The sequence below is a fragment of the Patella vulgata genome, chromosome 2 (genome assembly GCF_932274485.2).
Source record: "Patella vulgata chromosome 2, xgPatVulg1.2, whole genome shotgun sequence".
In the NCBI taxonomy this organism is placed as follows: Eukaryota; Metazoa; Mollusca; class Gastropoda; family Patellidae; genus Patella; species Patella vulgata.
Window position 1 is genome coordinate 11543293 of NC_065880.2, and position 23810 is coordinate 11567102.

The 23810-nt window shown below is 38.4% G+C and overlaps 1 protein-coding gene across 2 annotated transcripts in view; it reads left to right on the forward strand.

Moving 5' to 3' along the window:
* The first annotated feature begins 7396 nt into the window (after nucleotides 1–7396).
* The window catches only part of LOC126809730 (neurotrophin-3), a 52183-nt gene continuing 35769 nt past the window's right edge, over nucleotides 7397–23810 (forward strand). The window contains exon 1 of one of the 2 annotated variants that reach the window (XM_056099055.1): nucleotides 7397–7774. In XM_056099055.1, coding sequence (XP_055955030.1) covers nucleotides 7699–7774 — 76 coding nt within the window. In that variant the 5' untranslated portion in view covers nucleotides 7397–7698. Of the gene's footprint in view, nucleotides 7775–17500; nucleotides 17565–23810 lie in introns of those variants that run through there. The other variant, XM_056099056.1, reaches the window with a different exon arrangement.

Consider the following 23810-nt stretch of genomic DNA (forward strand, 5'->3'; position numbering starts at 1 on the left):
ATCATACCACCACATTTTATTAAAACCTTTCATTAAATATAAAACTATCAACAGATAAAATATTGTTCAAATTTCAAACATTTGACTACAGAAGCAAACTTTCCATCAAATTAAAAAAAATATCTACAAATAATCGGTAAATGATTTCAACAAATTAAAATAAATCATATGTACACCACTTATTGAAAAACAAAACCAACTAATGAATGAAAACTCTATAAGGATAGAATGTTTTACAGCAAGATATTATGTTTTATCTAGTTTAAAATCAAAAGCCATCGGTTAGAACATCTGTTAAGTACATTATCTAGTGTTAGCCGTCAGTTTGTTTTAAAAGAGGTCACCTCTTATATTTTTTGTTAAATATATTTCAAAGGCTAAAATTAAAAAAAATAAAAATCTTACTGAAGTATGTCGGTTTTAACTAACCTTAATCAATATAAAACAATATAATTAATTCGCATATTAATTATTACGTTAATTACTACAATTATCTGGTCATTTTTTTAAAAAAAACATTTTCTTACGCGTCAACAGCATAGAGATTGTAATTTTTTTAACAACTCGGCAAAAAAAAAAAAAAAAAAAAAAATAACTGGCCTAGAAGGAATATAGAGGTTATTGGCATATTTAAAAAGGTCCATTGCATTTTTTAGAATATCGGTCAAAAGTTCACCTACTACCCCGAAAAACATCTGTTAAATACATAATGTAATATTAATATTATTAACCTGGTTTTTAATGAACTAACCAATTTTATTTTTCTTAAATATATTTCAAATGCTAAAATAAAAACATTTAAGTACGTTAGGGTTAGACTAACCCGAATTAATATAAAACAATTAATATACTAATTAACATATTAATTAATACGATAATGACTACAATTATCATTTTAAAACATTTCTCATACCTTAACGATGTACAGCTTGTATTTATTTAAACAAGTACGCGAGTTTAATTAACCGCAATTAATATAAACAATTAATACACCAATTAAAATATTACTTAATACTACTTTTACTTTTAAAACATTTTGTCATCTGTTAACGACATACAGCTTGTAATCTTTTAACAAGTACGTGAGTTTAATTAACCTCGATTAATATAAAACAATTAATATACCAATTTGCATATTAATTAATACGTTAATTACTACAATTATCTGGTCATATTTGTTTTTTTAAAGCCATTTTCTTACGCGTTAACAGCATACAGCTTGTAGTTTTTTTAGCAACTCGGCAAAAAAAAAAACTGGCATAGAAGGAATATAGGTTATTGGCTTATTTAAAAAGGTTCATGGCATTTTTTGGAATATCGGTCAAAAGTTCACCTACTACCCCGAAAAACATCTGTTAAAACATCTTTTAAATACATAATGTAATATTAACCTGGTTTTTAAAGAAGTAACCACTTTTATTTTTCTTAAATATATTTCAAATGCTAAAATAAAAACATTTAAGTACGTTGGGGTTAGACTAAACTTAATTAATATAAAACAATTAATATACTAATTAACATATTAATTAATGCGATAATGCCTACAATTATCATTTTAAAACATTTCTCATACCTTAACGATTTACAGCTTGTATTTATTTAAACAAGTACACGAGTTTGATTAACCTCAATTAATATAAACAATTAATATACTAATTAATATATTACTTAATACTACAAATGACTACAATTATTTGATTGGTGACATCTGAGAATATTCAAGTTCCAAAATATTAATCTAGTCCCTATTAGTCAGTATGGACGTTAAAACTCGTTTCATTTCTCTTATTTAAAACCAAATTTTGGTCGTGAAATTCAAAAGATCAAATTGAGAACTACCACCAGACCAGTAAATAATTTCACCAAATTTAAATAAATAAAAATAAATTTTAAAAAAAAAAAAATGAAAAAAAAGAATTAATGAAAAAAAAAAGAATTAATGAAAAAAAAAAAGAATTAATGAGAAAAAAAATTAATTAATGAAAAGAAATTAATTAATAAAAAAAAATAATGAAAAAATAATTGAATAATTAATGAAAAGAAATTTATTAATAAAAAAAAATAATGAAAAAAATAATTGAATTATGAATAATTCATGAAAAAGAATTCATGAAAAAGAATTCATGAAAAAAAAAAAGTAATTAGATTATGAATAATTAGATTATAAATAATCAACTAAATGAGGAAATAACAAGACTAAATGAACAGATACAATTAACAAATACAATTAACAAATACAATTAACAAATACAATTAACAAATACAATTAACAAATACAATTAACAAATACAATTAACCATACAATTGACGGGAATGTCTTTTAGGATATGTTTTGGTCTTTGGGTTGAAGCGACGACGAAAAAGACGTTGGGGCGTGGCGAGGCGGAGCCCATGCGCGGTACAAATAAAACATTTTGTTTCACACCACCAATAATACATTGAATAAAAAGATGATCAGAGCGTCCGCGGGCGGGCTGGGCGGGTGCGGGCGGACGCGGGCGGGCTGGACTGGGCGGGCTGGACTGGGCGGGCGGGGGTCGCGCGGGTTCGTGGTGAACTACGCACGCTCATTACGGTGACCCCCCCCCCCCCCTATCCACAATTCAAATTTAAACTCACAACTTCATATTACCTAGTTGCCACGGGTTTCCATCGGCACTACAATTAACCGTTAACACCCACCCCTTTAAAAAAAAGGCGGACAACATTACAAACACACACACCCAACAATTCAAATTTAAACGGACAAGGTGTTCATATTACGTCATTGTCACGTGATTCTATCGTAACTAGGGTCAACAACCACGCCCATAAGACGTTGCTAAGGTAAACAAAACAGGGGAAGATAACCCCTACCGGAAATACCCCTTTAAGTACCGTATTTTACTACTCCACATGTCATCACCCGGTTTGTAACTGGATTATAAAGTTAAACTTGCATAAAATGAAATAAAATGAAATGGGGTTTAACGTTGTACTGTTCTGCTCCGACTGGGCTGATGAAGACGGACATACGCCATACACTATGGCCTACCCTTATATCAAATTTCAACTGCCAAGGGATCTTTTACATGCCACCCAATGTGTATATCCGAACGACTAGACAACTGTTCTTGTCAGGCCTTCCGTCCTGCACTCTTGACAACGGGAAACCACGTCGGAAAATCCCGTTGAAATTTCTCGGCCAATGTAGGAATCGAACATGCGACCTCCAGGCTAGCGAGCCAGCGTCTTACCCACTTACCCATCGTGGCTCCCAAACTTGCATAATTGCTTAAAACACCTATTTTATTCCATTGTTAGACGTAGAACTATAAGCGGGCTGTAGATGCAAAATAATAGTGCTTCAATACGGCATTTTGGAAATAATTTGAGCCTTCATATAGACCTCACAGTATATGAAGTATATTTAAATAGGGGGGTTGGATGGCTGAATGGTTAGCGTGCGCGCGCTGTATCATAAAGTCTGTCATTGAGTCGACTGGCGTGGTTTCGAATCCCCGGTTGTACGTGACAAGGAGTAGAGTCACCTGTCCAACCGCGTGGGATTTCTCCGGGTCTTCCTGTTTCCTCCCACTGCTAAACACCCCTATGCGCAAGCAAATTGTTGAAATAAAATTGAACCACGTGTTAGTCCCGGAATGACGTAGTTTGTGTCGAGTGGACGTTAAACTCTCCCTCTCTCTCTCTCTATTTAAATATATCCCACGCGGTTGGACAGGTGACTCTACTCCTTGTCACGTACAAACGGGAAATCGAAACCACGCCAGTTGACTCAATGACAGGCCTTATGATACAGCGCGCACGAGCTAACCATTCGCCCCCCTCCCCCGCCTATATTTAAATATATTTCTGGAAGGATTTATTGATATCACCATGCAAGGTATCTTATGTAAGCATTTCAATCGAATTAACAGTTCGCAAAGATTAAAGAAGCATTATGGCTATCATAATTAAACAATCGATAACGTAAATAGAATATGTTGAAAATTTGAGTCCAATTGCTCCATTCTGACCCGAGATATTACCGATTGAATTTTAAGCATAGCCTCGATCATCATCACAAAAGTCGGCAGGATAAAAAACATAGTCTGGATTATCCACTTTTGGATTTAATCATCAATGAGCGTTGAGCAGCATAGACAGATTCCGTTGAGCGGTAGATCGGATTCAAATCCAGTGAAAATCCGACACATACGATGACATCGAGAGTTGATTATGGTCTTGATAAGTTAATTAATGTCTAATTAATAATTTATATAACATTTCAGGCCTAAAGAAAGACCTGCAATAGGCAGATTTAGCTCTTGCATAATGTATGTTTAACCATGTGGAGTTTCAGACAGGTTTAACCCTGGTGCTGCAGTTCAGGTTAAACCCTAAACCATTTAAAACCAACCGTAACAAAGTATAACTTACAGGCTCGGGACTGTACAGTGCATTGGATGCTTACGGCTGGTCCCTGGATCCATTCACTTGATTTGATATTTGTTTATTTGGTGCTTCTATGTTCTGTCTTGTCCACAGGTTTATCTTGTAGATTTTTGTTTTGCGTGTAGTGCGGTCCTCCTGCACTTACTATTAGACATGAATTGGCCCATTAAAACCTGTCGAAATTCTTGGCTTATTCCACTGGTCGCATCGTATTTGAGAGTAAAGGAATTATTGCCACTTATCAACTTCTCTGAGACTGAATCGAGTAAATTATTTCTCTGTCATTGAAGCCCTGTAACATTTTATAATGAATAATTAAATGGAGTTTAACGGCCTACTACTAATCTGCGCTGACTGGGCTTATAAGAGAGAGAGAGAGAAAGGGAGAGAGAGAGATGGGGTTTAACGTCCACTAGACACAAACTACGTCATTTCGGGACTAACACATGGTTCAATTTTATTTCAATAATTCGCTTGTGCGTAGGGGTCTTTAGCAGTGGGAGGAAACCGGAGGACCCCGAGAAAATCCACGAGGTTGGACAGGCGATCCTACTCTTGTCACGTACAACCGGGGATTCGAAACCACGCCAGACCTTATGATACAGCGCGCACGTGCTAACTATTCGGCCATCCACCCCCCCCCCCGGACTAATGAAGACGGGTATGCGCCATACAGTGAGTTATGAGGGGAATTTTGTCCGGACAACTGTACTAAGGCCTACGCCACAGTGTGCTATTTTAGAGGTGTTAATTCTTTCTTCGGATATAACAGATAACTAGTCTGTTGATCTGAAAGTGGTTAATTTAAGAAACATTAATTATATTAGCGATTGGCAGATTACCAAACCATTATACTATGACGATATTTTGTTCTGACGGCCTACTCTTATTTCGAATTCCAAATGTCAGGGGTTATTTTACGAGCACGCCAATGTGTACACGGGACCTCCGTTTTTCGCCCCATCCGTAACGACTATACGTTGTCCCTTGCCAGGCCCTCCGTCATTACACTCTAAGTCACAAATGAGTTTATGATAATAAATAGGTTTGTTCAGCTGGTGGTCATGATAGAGAAATCTTTTGAATTTCCAAATCATGCGTCAGCTATCCGTGGAACTGTGGTGCTAATAGGACAACTTAATCTATATGGATTATCAAAACAACAGAGATAGACTTTTACAGGGGACTTAACTACGTACCAGCTTGTGATTTTCATACGGAGACGCTGGCTCGCTAGCCTGGAGGTCGGGTGTTTGATCCCTGCATTGGCCGAGAAAGTTCATCCAGATTTTCCGACGTGGTTTCCCCTTGTCAGTGGTGCAGAACGGAGGGCCTGACAAGGACAGCTGTCTAGTCTTTCGGATGAGACGAAAAACCGAGGTCCCGTGTATACATTAGAATGCACGTAAAAGATCCCTTGGCAGTTGGATTTGATATAAGAGTAGGCGATAGTGCCGCTCCCCGGGAAAAATATCCCTCATAGCACACTGTATGGCGTATGCCCGTCTTCATTAGCCCAGTATAGGAGCAGAACAGTAGGACGTTAAACCCCATTTCATTTCATTTCATTTCCAATATACAGCAATATATTTAAAAGTAGATTGATGTATCCGTAAATAGACTTAGATACGTTGTTACCTGTGGCTTCTGCAAAACGCATGTACATATATTTTAGATACGGCAATAGGAAGGAGTGATATGAACATACGCTCGTACATAGCAGATGGCTTTATCCGCCTACAATTTAAATCATATATTACCGTTGGACACGGAATATCCATTCACTAATCATTTCTATCTATATAAAAATAAATGTATCGACATTTGTAGTAAGGGCAAATGTATCGATAGAGAACGGAATATTCCACTTTCAATATTAGATTACCAACTATTTTGTCCTTTTTTCTTCGAGTTCATCATTAAAAGTCCAACCGATCGTAGGCGTGGCCATGTACTGAATAAAAGGCAAGATGGTTGTGGGTGTGAATGAGATGTTGGGAGGTCCATATAGGAAACAAATTCCTATCTTTGTTACTTATTCCGGTTGTATTTGACAAGGATTAGGGTCGCCTGTCCAACCTGGTGGGTTTTCTCCGGGTCCTCCGGTTTCCTCCCACTGCTAAAGACCCCTACGCGCAAGCGAATTATTGAAATAAAATTAAACCATATGTTAGTCCCGAAATGACCTAGTTTGTGTCGAGTGGACGTTAAACCCCATCTCTCTCTCTCTCTCGTTACTCATTAAGGCTTTGCATACTAAGGCGTATGTTCATTAACGTTCAGGATCGATTGATCGCACCTTCGCCTGTATATCGAAACTTCTCTTTAACGGTTTGATACACGTTATTTACATAAAAGCAAAGAGATAGTCTGTTCGATATAATTTGGAATGAATAAAACATGTACCGGGGTATAGATATATGAAACAATATGATTGTATATCATATTCATTTAGATAAGATCGATTCTAATAACAAAGATCGCTCTCTAACTATACAATCAACGGCGAAGATTAAACACATGTTCACTACTTTCACGATGGATTCACGGAGTGACAACAAAGTGACGAGCGAACTGGAGTGTTGTCATAATGTGTTATTTTAGAATATTACATTAAGACGACAGAACATCATCATAGAGAAATGTCAATTAATGAAACATGTTGTTCGTTATGTTTTTCTGTTACACAGGCAGAACAATAGAGCAACAGAATTCAAAACTTTAAGTCACGGCACGCACTGCGTCTATTCCCTTCTCTTTGATATAAAAGGCACGATACATTTGTCGAGTATGACATTTCTTTAAGTTGTAGTAGGAGGGACGGAATACAAAAAAAAAATAGACAATAAACGTCTTGCTTTGTGTAGTAATATCCATGGCAATCGATTAGGTTAAAGGTGGAATTGAGAGATTATTTACAATTTCTTCACCTGAGTCCATTATAAACATATTACTGCTTCGATGTAAGGTAGTTATTGGGTCGGGTAGCCGTGATTATCAGTGTCGGTAATTGTTAAGTATCGGGTACATATGGGCGGCGTATAAGACAAAAACGTCACATAACTCTAATACGAGGGTGGCAGTGCTTAAGATCACGTGACAGCAAGTTGTTGGACAGACTTATGAAATGGCGGTATTATATATTTGTCAAACCAGCGGTCATCGTCTGCCCTGCTAGACCAATGTCGTAGAGAATATAGTTTGAATTGATTGTTAATTTATGATATTGGGACTTGATGGTGCTAGGACTTCAAGTACGGTCTAATGTTGACTCTTTGCGAGCTGTGGCAATTACTGAATAAATGTTTACTTGGAATTTTTGTATTTTTAACATTTTCAGGTAAGTTTGGAATATTTATTGTGTTAACTATATGTTTATTGTCTAATTTATAAGGACCGCAAATAAATTTCTGTGCTTGATCAGATTGTTCTTCAACCGGACTAGTGAATACGGGATACGAAAAAAAACACCATTTCGGGACTAACATAATATAGTTAATGCTGATATGTCTTTAGCTGCTGAAGAAATCGACAAGATTAGACTGGCGGCCTTTATCCACACTATCATGTTTTTGGATTTATCAATAAAACTTAAAACATTTTCAATTCTGATTTTATCGCTTGAATTAGTTCAATGTTTTCTAATCGTTAGGTGTGTGCGTGTGTGTGTGGGTATGGCCGAATGGTTAGTGCTTGCCCGCCTGTCCAACCTCGTGGGTTTTCTCCGGGTCCTCAAGTTTCCTCCCTCTGCTAGATCCCAACGCGCAAGCGAATAATTGAAATAAAAGTGAACCATATGCTAGTGCCACAAAATAACCTAGTTTGTATCGAGAAGACGTTACCCACCCCACCCGTCTCTCTCTCTCTCTCTCCCCCCTCTCTCTCTCTCTCTGAGATACATTAAAATCCGCATGTGACATTCTAAGCAATATGAATCACTTGTCAACTACAATATTGTGAAAGATGAATCTCTAATAGGAATATCAGTCCAATATGGTTCAATTCTGTTCATTATTTAAAAAGATATCTGGAATTGAAATTTCATCGACATGTGGAACTTAAATTTCATCGATCTATGCAATAATAGGTCTGCCGCCATTTTGTTGTCCACGATAATTTAACGATAGGCTTGTTTTAAATCTAATTCAATCCAACCTGGAACATTATCTAGCGTTGTTAATTTGATTTTGTTTTCTTAATTAAATGTTAAAAAATCAACCCGGATACATATTAGCATGGACTAAGCTATGGGAAATTTGATATTCTAGCGCCAAATACCAATGGCGCATCGTTGTTATAAGAAATGTGAAACTACGTACATGTCCCCAAGGGCGGATCCAGAGGGGTCGATCCCCCCCCCCCCCCTGCTCAGCTACATAAATTTTTTTGTAAATCAAAACTTTTTATTTCAATAGTTTCTCGGCCGTGTGCTTTATCCCTTATCGTCAGATGTGGGTCAGGATGGGCACTCAAAGCACGAGATAATGATATAGACGTTATGTGATTTCACAATTGATGCTTTGCATCCATGAAATTGAATCACAATGTCATTGTATTAATTCGTAATAAAAATTGACGTCAAACGAGATGTTGAATGTTTAAAAAGCTCAGTGTGTATGTATATACGCCAAAATGACGATAGAGACCATGCGGGAGGGGGGGGGGGAGATACATTGTCTCGGGGACCTAGCAAACCCCCTCCTGCCAAAATTCCTAGATCCGCCCCTGGTCCCGTGTGTAAGAACTAAGATACTCTGTCTGGTATGCAGGGCCGGTTTTTAGCACACAGGGCGGTAGCCAGCTCAGTGCAACGAGGGGGCGGGAAGTGTTTTCAGGGGTACAGTAAAATTGACGGACAATGTATCAGTATTTTTTTAATGGTCGACAATTTTTTCACCGGGGGGGGGGGGGGAAACTTTTTGCGCCCCCCTAGTTACAGGCCCGTTAACACATTTGACCCATTTCCCCAAATTTTACCCCGCACTAGATGGGGACCTCGCAGCTCATTAACTTAAAAATTTTCAAGGCAATCTGGCAGCAGTAAAACTCCCATCAATACTTTAACTGTATATATGTATTAATCAATTATTAATTGTGAAGAGGGAGAGAGAGAGAGAGAATGGGGTTTAACGTCCACTCGCTTAAACTAGGTCATTTCGGGACTAACATATGGTTTAATTTTATTTCAATAATGCGCTTGCGCGTAGGGGTCTTTAGCAGTGGGAGGAAACCCGGGGACCCGGAGAAAACCCACGAGGTTGGACAGGCGACCCAACTCCTTGTCACGTATAACCGGGGATTCGAAACCACGCCAGTTGACTTAATGACAGGCTTTATGATACAGCGCGCACGTGCTAACCATTTGTCCATCCAAACCCCCTAATTGTGAAGTAAAGCATAGTTGGCCTTAAATATGAATGAATATAGGTCTAGTTAAAGTTATTCATACCCTACAATGTATTCCTGTAACTTCGTTCCTCTCAAATTGCGCCCCGCATTTTCTACAACCGGCCCTGTTGACACTAGGCTAAATCTATTTGTTAAGGCCAGGTTATTTATAGCAGATATGTGATTATTTGAGTTATTGATAAATGGCATATAGGTAGATTCAGAAATTACCAATAGGTCATTGGAATCCCTTAAAAATATTTCATGCTGATTTTTGGGAAATGGGGGGGGGGGGCTTTTGATTTACTGTATTTGAAAACGTCTTTTCGCTGCCGGCACAGTCAGTTTGTCAGTTTACGTAATGTGGTATATGTATTGTGTTGGATTTGTCGTTGTGCGGATGGTGGGGGGGGGGGTCTTAAGTACCGCACGCGGTAGCAAGAAAAATATACGGAATACAAATACAGGATCTTTGCGGGGCCTGTGTCGACATTGCAACTGGGGGCAACTGCTTTCAACAAGCTGCAAGTGTGCACCGGTCAATCAAATCAGCAACTGAGCCCGACACGGAGCTGATAGCAATAACAATTAACACGTGATTGTTAATTAATTTATACACATGATCTTGCCACAATTCCGCTATTACATTATTGTCGACATTATCGACACTTGAAAGTTGGTGCCTCGGTTAGCTTCCATTTTGCCTATTTACACTGTCACACGACATATTTATCGTGACACGTGAATTTGTTTCCATGGAAACGAGTTGAAGCCATGCGTTAGAGCACTCATGTTGCCGCGAGTCGCAGAAAGTTAAACATGGGCAACTGGCATCAACTAACTGCAACTAGTTGCTTCGAGTTGTAAGAGGCGCTAAGGTCCACCCCTTTCAGTTGAAGTCAGCTGAGGCCAGTTGCTCTCCGTTGTAAGAACGATATAAGCCCCGCTCTTGGATAATTTAGAACAAGTACAGCAAGTAGGCTACCGCAAGAACTCTTTTATCCAGTTTATTGCACGTTAGTAACTATTCAGTGACGTAACTGGACGAGGCCTGATTTTAACATAGAAGTGAGACTTCTAAAAGACAAACGTAGACTTTCAGAGGAACCACCCCTGCTACTGACTATACTAATCCCTGACTGGGTCGCGATTAGTTAACTTCACCTTCGAAAGATTGGATAATGAAATGAAATGAAATGGGGTTTAACGTCCTACTGTTCTCCTACTGGGCTAATGAAGACGGGCATACGCCATAAAGTGTGCTAGGAGGGAAATTTTGCCAGGGCAGCGGCACTATCGCCTACTCTTATATCGAATTCCAACTGCCAAGGGATCTTTTACGTGCATTCCAATGTATACACGGGACCTCGGTTTTTCGTCTCATCCAAAGTACTAGACAGCTGTCCTTGTCAGGCCCTCCGTTCTGCATCACTGACAAGGGGGAACCATTGGATAATTAAAACACGACGGGATATAGTTTTTCTCGCATTTTATAGCCGGGACTATATCTCTATAGAGTCGAATTCTGACGCATACCAAAGTGAAACTCATTCAAGAACTTTTGATACTTAACACATTGTTTGATTCTCATCGCATGTATCGGACAAAAATTGTAGCCTCTGGAAGGTTAACAAACTTCATTCAAACGGATTCGCACCAAACTTGAACTCAATCAAGGAACTAGTGATGCTGAACACTTGTTTTAATTTTCGTTGAAATCGGATAAAAACTGTTGCCTCTAGAAGGTCCACAACCTTTGTATTACATACTTTTACTCTAATAGTGTAAAGGGGAGCGACCATTCAACGGGAAGTTTCCTTCCTCTTTTCAGGAAATCCGGAATAAATCATAATTATGATGTAACGGTGATATATTTGAACGGTTTTTACAATCATTAAAAATTGTGACCTCTACAGGGGCCCACAAGCTCAAACTGTGATTTTTCGTACAATCTGGGGAGAAGTTACGGTCCAATATCGACAGGAACCGAGATCTTTGGGTTATCAAAATCGGATAAAAATTGTGACCTCTAGAGTGTCCACAGCATAGGTGTTATCAGCATCACGGGAAACCGCCATCGACTGCATTGTTTTCATGGTCGGGATTTAAAACAGAATTAAATCTTCACTTCATTACTAAGTAATTTTTCTATCCAGAAATCGCTTAGAAAGCGTCACCGAAGATCTAGACCACCGGAAGTTTCCAGGACCTAAGCGGCTCCCGGACCCTCGCCTAAAGTCCTAGGGCAGTGATTCTCAACCAGTGTGCCGCTGCACAGGGGTGTGCCGCGAGATCTTCATAAGGGTGCCGCGAAATTCTGAACGGAACACTAAGAAAGTGTGAAAATCCACATGATCCCAATTGAGTATTCACTGGTGTCTACTGGTATGTTCATACCTGTGTTTTTCTTTATTTAGTTTGAGTCATTCTATGTGTCTTATGACTAGTATCTGTCTACGGTTGTATGCCGCCTATGACTTGCCATGTTTTTATTTTGCAAAATTCAGATATTTTTCATAAATATTTAGCTAGGTGTGCCGCTAATTTTCATGTGTTCCAAGGTGTGCCTATGGCATAAAGGGTTGAGAACCACTGTCCTAGGGTGATAGACACCCCCCCCCCCCCCCAAATTAAGAATTGCTTCCGCTGGCCCTGACGGACTTCTGGATAATGTCATATGATTGTTTTGTCAGTTAAAAAGGAATGTGTAAATTGGAGATTTGAATGCTAACTTCAATGATAACATAACTATTGGCCATGTAGGCAATGCGTCTTCAATAACGCTTTAATATCTGTCAGTTTAAGTATATTTACACAAAGAAAAACACCGATAGATCTTCGCTATTTTCAAGATTTGGTAACTCCTAGTGGAGCGATATTAGATATCATTACACTAAAACTTACCTCAGGTAACTTCCAGAAGCAATGGTCCGAAATATCCCCCTGACACTTGATCTTTTGAGGGAGTTTGTCTATTCTTCAATCAAATCTCTCCTAAGTACACCACTTCGTTTAATCTGGAGTCCCTTAAACTTTGGACAGTGATTTAAGGTATTAAAAACGTAGTTCTTTTAGGAACTGTCTCCAATCGGACGATGTCCGATGACAGTTCATATCCGTCACTATATAGCTGCAATATGAAAATACCGCTCTTCCCCAGCCCCACCTCTGTTCTAAGGCTATTTTTGAAACCTTACGGACTATTTTGCACCGTGATTCTTCTTTGTTCGCAAAAGGAATCATTCTTGCCACAGCTGACACACATTTATAATAATTCAATTCTATTTTCAAGTAAAAATTTTGCGATTAAATAAGTACACAAAATGCGTTTCAACTGATCAGTCATTACGAGACTCGAAAATGCGCAGACCGTATGTTTATTTACTCGCTAAATTCTGTTTGCAAATAGTGTTGAATTATTATAAATTTGTATCAGATATGGTGGGAAATGGTTCCTTTTGGGGAAAAATAAAAAATTCGTCCGATCAGAGACATTTCCTAAAGGAACTATTAAAACCGGTGAAAGTAATGTTCGTCTCCAAACAGTATTGTTTACATTGTAACCGTTTTTGATAGCCTCATTTGGTCACGAAATTAGTTTTCCTGCAATATTCGGCTAATTACTGGTTAATTGGGCGTTACGTTATGTAAACATATTTGGGAGCTCTGTTTATATCCGAATGATATTGAAACGCAGTTAGATATTGGTTGTTTATCGGACTATTGACCAGTCATAATTTGGAACAGAAATTTGCTTTCATTATGGGAGGGCCTGATAAGTACAGCTGTCTAGTCGTTCGGGTGGGACGAAAAACCGAGGCCCCGTGTACACATTGGCGTGCACGTAAAAGATCCCTTGGCATTTGGAATTCTATATAAGAGTAGGCCGTAGAGCCGCTGCCCGGGCAAAATTTCCCTCATAGCACACTGTATGGCGTATGCCCGTCTTCATTAGCCCAGGTTAGGAGCAGAACAGTAGAACGTTAAACCTCATTTGATTTGCTTTCATTACGGCAGTGTTGAGTGGGATTAGGTATAATCAAACGAAACACTACGAGGAGTATTGTTCAATGTACATTGACAATGGGGGGTAGCGTAGGCGGTAGACAGATTCAAAAACATTTCGTATTCAGTCAACAATATATACTCGAAAACACGTGCATATTACTAATATTTCATGCCTTGCTCATTTTGTTCTTGGTATTGTGATAGCCGGTTCACTTTAGCACACAATCTGTTTAACGAGTGTACTCTCACAACAAGATCGACGTCTGACGTTTTAATTGGTATACCGCTGTTCCAACAAATACACATATAAGGCAAAATTCAATAACCAGAATATAATTGCTGTCAACTTCCTTTAGAAACACAAATGCTGTAAGACATAGGAGACAATTCCAATCTTTCGTTTAAAGGGCAACATCAACGGTTGCAGTTATTTTTTTTTTATATTTACCATCTAATTTTAAATCAATCTAATTAAAATTTGATTTTTTTATATTATATGAAGCATGTCACGAGAACCTGTAAACAATCTACATACATTGTTAAACTTGTCACAACGAGTCACGCTAGCAAACAATTCGATTGTCGGAGTCCGAAAACAGGCGGGAAGTCCATAATTAGACTGGGAAGGGAGAAGAATCTCTCTCTCGCTCTTGACAATGAGCCTTCCCACACCTGTCATTGAGTCAACTGGCGTGGTTTCCATTACCCTTATGTACGTAGCAAGCTGTAGGGTCGTCTGTCCAACCTTGTGGGTTTTCTCCGCCCCCCTTCCCCACTGCTAAAGACCCCTACGCGTAAGCGAATTAATGAAATAAAATTGTTAGTCCCCGAAATGACGTTAAACCCCATCTATAATTTGTTTTTGAACATTCTGATAATCTTAATCTTTATATCCACAAAAAGTCCAACATGTCACAGTCATCTGATATATTACCATCCTCGGTATCCCCAGTGTACTCATTCTACTCCACGATACCCTGGGTTAATCGATAGGGTTTTCACGATTTCAAATTATCTGCCCTGGCCTTGATTGTAGCTGTAGTCTACGAACCAATCAAGAAACAGTTTACAAACCTATCCTTTCGCCTTCGTTTTTAAAAGGGTAGATATTCATATTCATGTCTATTTACTGAATGGTTTATGAAAATGAAATGAAATGAAATTGGGTTTAAGTGCATTCCAATGTTTACACGGGACTTCGGTTTTTCGTCTCATCCGAAGGACTAGACAGCTGTCCTTGTCAGGCCCTCTGTCCTGCATCACTGACAATGGGAAACTACGTCGGAAAATCGGGATGAACTTTCTCGGCCAATGCACAGACGACCTTGACATCAACAGAAAGCAAGAATACGTCTCACCGAAAGTCCTTGCCATTGATAACGCTCGTGGTGTCACAATACCCCCCAAAATGAAATTCACAGACTTGGAGAACAATCGGAATAAAGTGTTTATTAACGGTTGTGACCTCCTCTAGCGGGGGTGTTTAGAAATAAATGTACTACATTGGTGGGTTTAGTGACGGCAGTTACTAGTCTTAGTCCTATAACCCATTTAAACATACATTATGCCAGAGCTAAATCTGTCTATTGCAGGTCTATTGCAGGTTCTGTTCGATTCTACCCGGAAAGCTGTGAGAACGCGGTTTTTTCAAGTTTGTAATTCTTTGAGACATTTACTCACGCTGTGTTCACGTTTACCGGCGACCTTGTGCATTTTCTGATCGCCGTACGGTCGCAGCAGCGCAGTAAGAACGCCACCCCGGTCTGACGTGGGCATAAACTACAATCGACACTCGGAGATTGAAACAATGATTTGTATTGAAATCAGGACCGAGAGAGAGAGAGAGAGAGAGAGAGAGAGAGAGAGAGGGGGGCAGCTGGGCCCTGAGGTTAATAAAAAAAATTATATCAAAAATGTACCGCTTCTTGATCGTAAAGTAGTAGAAAACCGGCGACTTTTCTGAATGTGTGTACCTAGTGGCGTGGAAAAATTGTACCGGGCTCTGACAGGGAATTGGGGCCTTTTCCATGGCAATGGTGCGCGCGCCAGTGTCGTGCCCTGCCGCCAGTGATCATGCATGCGATTAAACATACATTATGCACGAGCTAAATCTGTCCATTGCAGGTCTTTCTTTAGGCCTGAAATGTTTTCTAAATTATTAATTAGACATTAATTAACCTATCCAGACCATAATCAACTCTAGATGTCATCGCTAGCCTGCGATCTTTAGTGGATTTTGATCCGATTTACTGCATAACAATGGATAATCGAGACTATGCTGTTTATCGTACTGACTTTAGTAATGATGTTCAAGACTAGCCGGAAATTTCAACCGCTTAGTTCTCGGTTCATAGTGGATCAATTTGAATGAAATTTTCAGCAAATTGCCTTTACATTATCTAGTTTTTAACTATTATAGTGAGAACTGCCAACTTCTTATCGAATCTCCCATAATGTATCTTTAATATAGAGTTCCAAGTCTTATTCCAATCAAATTTCCAAATATATTAACTGCTATTCTGGATGAGGGGTTGGATGGCCGAATGGTTAGCACGTGCGCGCTGTATCATAAGGTCAGCCATTAAGTCAACTGGGGTGGTTTCGATTCCCCGGTTGTACGTGACAAGGAGTAGGGTTGCCTGTCCAACCCCGTGGGTTTTCTTCGGTTTCCTCCCACTGCTAAAGACTCCCACGCGCAAGCGAATTATTAATATAAAATTGTTGGTTCCGAAATGATCTAGTTTGTGTCGAGTTTACGTTACCGCCCTCTCTCTCTCTCTCTCTCTCTCTCTCTCTCTCCATTCTGGTTGCAAATACAATAACAACTGTGTAATTTTCTAATAGCATTGATGCATTAACATAGAAATAATTTTCCAGAAAAAAAGTATTGCACATGGAAAGCTATAATATCTGGCTTTCAATTTCATCTTCGAAAATAAGACAATTTTAAAATAACATAATGATGTGAAAGGGTTACAGTCCTTTAAAATATACGCGTTAACAATTCTATAACATGGAGGGGGGGGGGAGTCATGGATGGCCGAATGGTTAGCACGTGCGCGCTGTGTCATAAGGTCTGTCACTGAGTCAACAACTGGCGATTGGCGTGGTTTTGAATCCCCGGTTGTACGTGACAAGGAGTAGGGTCACCTGTCCAACCTCGTGGGTTTTCTCCAGGTCCTCTGTTTTTCTCCCACTGCTAAAGATCCCTACGCACAAGCAAATTATTGAAATAAGACTTAACCATATGTTGGTCTCGAAATGACCTAGTTTGTTTCGAGTGGACGTTAAACCCCATCTCTCTCTCTCTCTCTCTCTCTCTCTCTCTCATATCGTCGTTGAGAATAGAGATATAAGATGGTTTAAACAATATTTTTATCTTTACAAATTATTCTCTATTGTCAGTATATTAACTATGATATGAGTTTATTTAAAACGCAAATTAATTGTTTATGAAATAGTACAATAACAGGAAAGAGGATCCAAGTTCAAGGATAGATTGTATTAAAAAACATGTGACTGGAAATTTACCTATTGCATCATTTGGTTTAGTTTGACCAATCTCTGTAATTATTTACATCATATTTGACCAATTAGATAATTGAAGGTCCAAAGCCCAAAGATACAAAACTATCATATTCGTGGGCCATTGTCAGACAACAGCTTGATTCCAGAAGCGGAAAGATGTAACAGTTTCTGTCAGCAGACTCGCCCAACGAGTCTGGCTGAATGAGGTTTGAAAGAATGACTTTATTCTATTATGCATTGTATTCATATGTAAGCAGCTATGATATTTAAAATGTAAAAACGAACTGTTGCATTGTTATTCCCGGTAAGACAAACGTCTGACGAAAACATTAAGAAGTAAATATACAACGTGAAGCAGAAGCAAATACAGTTAGAGACAAATTCTAGACGATCACAAGGCTACTAAGATATGTAGTAAGAAAAGATGCATGGGTCGTACGTAGGATGTGGCGAACGGTTAGGGTCACCCGCTCTCCACGTCTGACAGAAGGCCCATGGTGCTACAGTAACTAGAGGCCACTGTGCTAAAACGCAGAAACTGAGAATTAACACATCATATTATGATGACATATCAAATACATGTACTACGTTTAAGTTTTATTGATTTAATAATAATCAGATACACGATTTTGACAGGAAATTTTCAACAGGCAATTAAATGGAAATGCAAAAACCGTGACCATCAGACGCCACAATATCAAAAAGGATATATTTTTATCACATAAACTATTCGTTTATTTTTGTTTCAATACCCTTAATTATGTGTTGTGAACTAGTTTCAAACGAACTTTTCGTGCACACTTGGAAGCGAACTCATCAATAGCCTCATCAAAATAAACAAACCTTCTCCCGGATATTTTATCTATTTGTGTTGGGGAGGGGGGGGGGGGTGGATGGCTGAATGGTTAGCGTGCGCGAGCTGTATCATAAAGTCTGTCATTGAGTCAACTGGCGTGGTTTCGAATCCCCGGTTGTACGTGGCAAGGAGTAGGGTCGCCTGTCCAACCTCGTGGGTTTTCTCCGGGGTCTCCGGTTTCCTCCCACTGCTAAAGACCCCTACGCGCAAGCGAATTATGTAAATAAAATTAAACCATTTGTTAGTCCCGAAATGACCTAGTTTGTGTCGAGTGGACGTTAAACCCCATTCTCTCTCTCTCTCTCTCTCTCTCTCTCTATTTGTGTTGATATATGTATGGACTTGTGAAATCTTGTTGAAACGTCGCAGTGAAATAAACCATAGTAATTGTTATCCATAAATAGTGTCTTATTCTCCCGGATATATATTATTAGTGACGAATCAGGCTGTCATTGGTCACCAAGAGGTCACAATTGGCAAAAAATATCGCAAAACATCGAGACTTTTAGCGCCTAACGAAACGAGGACGAAAGTAAAAGTTTCTCTTTCAGTTTCGTTTCTAATGATCGGATACTAGTCAACCTACATACGTGATCATTAAAGAGATTCAATAACGAGTTGGCAGTTAAAAACTAGATAATGTAAAGGCAATTTTCTGAGAATTTCATTCAAATTGATCCACTATGAACCGAGAACTCAGCGGTTGAAATTTCCTTGAACATCATTACTAAAGTCAGTACGATAAACAGCATAGTCTCGATTATCCATTTAATCGTTAAATCGTGAAGGAAAGTTATGCAGTAAATCGGCTCAAAATTCACTAAAGATCGCAGGCTAGCGATGCCATCTAGAGTTGATTATGGTCTGGATAGGTTAATTAATGTCTAATTAATAATTTAGAAAACATTTCAGGCCTAAAGAAAGACCTGCAATAGACAGATTTAGCTCGTGCATAATGTATGTTTAATCGCATGCATGATCACTGGCGGCAGGGCACGACACTGGCGCGCGCACCATTGCCATGGAAAAGGCCCCAATTCCCTGTCAGAGCCCGGTACAATTTATCCACGCCACTAGGTACACACATTCAGAAAAGTCGCCGGTTTTCTACTACTTTACGATCAAGAAGCGGTACATTTTTGATATAATTTTTTTTATTAACCTCAGGGCCCAGCTGCCCCCCCCCCTCTCTCTCTCTCTCTCTCTCGGTCCTGATTTCAATACAAATCATTGTTTCAATCTCCGAGTGTCGATTGTAGTTTATGCCCACGTCAGACCGGGGTGGCGTTCTTACTGCGCTGCTGCGACCGTACGGCGATCAGAAAATGCACAAGGTCGCCGGTAAACGTGAACACAGCGTGAGTAAATGTCTCAAAGAATTACAAACTTGAAAAAACCGCGTTCTCACAGCTTTCCGGGTAGAATCGAACAGAACCTTGACGTTTGTTTCGAACATGCTCAAAACAAACGCCGTAACTCGGCGATCAGTTGCGACCAAGGAGACCACAGCACGATATCTGGCGTTTCCGCCACGCTTATGGCGATCTTGACGCGCTCTGGGACCATTTTCCTTCGCCGTAGCTGCGCAGTAAGGGCGCCGCCCCGGTTTGACGGGGATATTACAGATTCACAAGCCATCCAATACCTCGATCAGACAACTGATTTAATAATATATGTATATAATTGGAATACATTTCTTTACATTGCTGAGAGATATTAATAGCATTATTCATTTTATTTGAGAATAAAAACTGGTCATTATTAATATCGCATAAGTTACGAAATAATATAAAAGCATGATAAATTTTATATTTTGACCGTCACAGCTGCAGTAAGGAAAACTAATATATATATGTATGCGTGTCTCTAAATTAAAATATCATTTATCACTTTTCCCGTAGGTTTTATAAGATTTATAAAAGAAATGTTGGCATTTACAGAAAATGAAATATTGTGTAATTTGGGCTGAGATCTAAATTCCCAGTAGTGAAAGAATACTCATTATAAGGAATTAAGAAGATTTATACATTCCCATGTGTTTCACAGCGTTAATATAATTATCGAGAGCTGAATTTTCTGAATGATTTTCGCTACCATATACAAGAAGTTTTGTCATATGTATATTTATAAACCGAGAAACAATCCTAATTCAATACAAATTAATCTCCACATTGGTATGGTTTGTCTAGGTATATAAATGGATTAATTTAACTTTTGCTTCCACCGAAGTGATATCGCCGACAATAACATTAGTATGTAAATAAATATATATTGTTTAACGGTCGAGAGCGAGACATTAAGTAATATATTGTAAGAACAAGAGGGCCGTGAGGCCCGAGGTTTTTTTTACAATATATTACGCAACGTCTTAAGCTCGAGACCATTAAATAACTTAAAATACAGACACTTGCACGTGCTTTGCAATGAAATACGTCACTATTTTAACTAGTTACACTTGGCACATTGCCCGTGCGAATATTTGAAATAATGGTGCGCCAACATCAAAGGATGACGTCACATCTGTATTTTAACCCATAATAATGTAATTGTCGGCGATAGAATGTCGATGGAAGCGGGCGTTAAATAAAGCTATTTTACACACACACACACACACACACGCACATATACAATTCTGCGGCCTGTTTCACGAAATTTTAACTAAGATAAAATCCAAATTTTAGCAATTTTAGTGCTTAGCCAATCAAAATTGAATTGTCTACTAAAATTTGGATTTTATCTTTAGTTAAGATTTCGAGAAACAGGGCCCTGGAAGTAGTTTTGATTTATTACGAAAGTTTTTATAGGGGGTGCTCGATTGTCAGTCCGGGGCGTCCCGAATTGCAATCAAGTGATACGGAATTAAGCCATGTCACAGTTCTGCCAGTCCCAACAGCTGAGGTGGTGTGAGTAGAATCGTGACGTATTTTAAGTAATAAATATGGTTCAGTTGTCATGATTGGTTGAGATATTTTTATGCAGTCGGCACCTGCGTTGTTTTCCGAAATTCTTCTTTTCACTCGATTGACATTAATTTTGGAAGTGTGAGAACTTAATTCCGGGACATTCAATCGAGTACCCCCCCCCCCTTTTTTACATATCATCTACAATAAAAAAAAGTTTTAAACAAATTATTTAAACATACATTATGCAAGAGCTAAATCTGTCTTTTGCAGGTCTTTCTTTAGGCCTGAAATGTTATCTAAATTATTAATTAGACATTAATTAACTTATGCAGACCATAATCAACTTTAGATGGCATCGCTAGCCTGCGATCTTAAGTGGATTGTGAGCCGATTTACTGCATAACTTTCCTTCTCGATTAAACGATTAAATAAATAATCGAGACTATGCTGTTTATCGTACTGACTTTAGTAATGATGACCGAGGCTAGGCAGAAATTTCATTTGCTTCGTTCTCAGTTCATAGTGGATCAATTTGAATGAAATTTTCAGCAAATTGCCTTTACGTCATCTAGTTTTTAACTATTATAGTGAGAACTGCCAACTCGTAATCGAATCTCCCATAATGTATCTTTAAATTATGCAAATTTTGATTTAGAATGTTGCGCTCTTTCCCGTCTTATTCATTTTATGTATATTTGAATACTAGTGCCACCGTGGGTATATTGATTACTATAACATGGTTTTAGATTAATATACCATGTCTTAATAATCCTTCAGATTTAATAATTGTCTGCTTATGTCAATCTGGAGAGGGAGAGAGAGAGAGGGGGGGGGGGTTAACGTCCACTCGACACAAACAAGGTCATTTCGAGACTAACACATAGTTCAATTTTATTTAATAAAAGAATTAGCCAGTTAATAAGATTTCTTAATATTTTATTACATACCAAGGTCATTTCGGGATTACGACATGGTTGAATTTTATTTCAATAATTCGCTTTGCGCGCAGGGGTCTTTAGCAGTGGGAGGAAAACGGAGGACCTGGAGAAAACCACCGAGGTTGGACAGGTGACCCTACTCCTTGTCCCGTACAACCGGGGAATCGAAACCACGCCTGTTAACTCAATGACAGACCTTGTGATACAACGCGCACGGGCTAACCATTCGGCTATCCACCCCCCCCCTCCCCATTTGTGGATTGTTAACAGCATTCGGCACACTATAACTTAGTTTAAAATTAATAGTTATAACTATTATAATTGTTAAAAACTAGATGATGTAAAGGGAATCTGCTGAATCTTTCAGTCAAATGGCTTCAACCTAAGCCGAGAAAACCTTATTTTAAAATCTTGGTAGCCTCGATTGTTATTGTTAGCGCTGTTACGTTAAGTAAAAAAGTTTCGATTATCCACTTTTGCGTTTAATCATAAACGGATTCAAATCCATTGAAAATCCGACAGATAAGACGGCATCGAGAGTTGATTATGGTCTTTTCATGTTAATAAATTAATGTCTAATTAATAGTTTATATAACATTTCAGGCCTAAAGCAAGATTTACCTCTTGTATAATGTATGTTTAATAATCCTTCAACTGTAACTACATATCACTTACCGTCATACGCTGCACTTACTATTTGATATACATGTACAGTTGTACATGTAGTATACTGTTTGTATAGCTGTATTGAGTTGTCTATGTAATATGTATTATTGAATGTATATATGACTGTCTAAGTGTGTATATGTATGCATGCTGTCCTTCATGGACGTTTTGATGCAATAAATATCTTATCTTATCTTATCTTATCTTATCTACGATCTTTTAGAGGCATTTAGTAACTGGATAAAGCAATACACAAAACACATACTTATGGAAAAACAGCTACTGATTTATTAAGGCAACGTTTCGAAGAGTATTCTGTCAACCGTCGCTTGAGAGAATACTCTTCGAAACGTCGCCCAAATAAATAAGTAGCTGTTTTTCCATGAGTATGTGTTTTTGTGTATTACCGTCATACAGTCACGGCCAGATGCTGAGTACCGGAGTTTGCCGAATTTTGCTAAACGGATGCCTATTATGTTCTTTTCTTGTAGATGAGCTTTCTGGATGATAGAAACTGCACTGTCTGTAACTGCGGCACGAGATTAGTTTTGATTTTGTGTATTTAAATATTGCAGTATTTAACAGGCCAATGCGAACATGTTAATAGTTTACGACAAAACATCTTTATCCAATTTTTTGTGAAAAGAAAAGCTACAAAGCTAAAATAAGATTAAACGTATGTCTGAGTGGGTAAGAAGTATAAAAATCTAAAGATAATATTCAAAGCTAAACCAATAATATGAAGACAAACATATACAAAAATACCATTTCTTTCGACAAAGTTCTTAATAAGCTGAGTGTTTCGTGTGAAAGGGATGTAATGTTCTTTGATGAGTATTTCTATTCACTCGGTTTGGTACTCAGTTAAATCGACTTATTAATACATAAAAAGATATATATATGTAAAGGGACAGTCCTAGTTGTCACATGATCCCTGAACTAAATGATCGTTTTTGGTATGCGCCCACACAGTGCTAAATGATAAGGCCAGCTCAATTTTGGGTCATAGGTCACGAGATGTAAACAGCCGCTAGTCCCAACCCTAACCCTGGACGTAGCCCTAATGCTTACCCTCACCCTTACCTACAA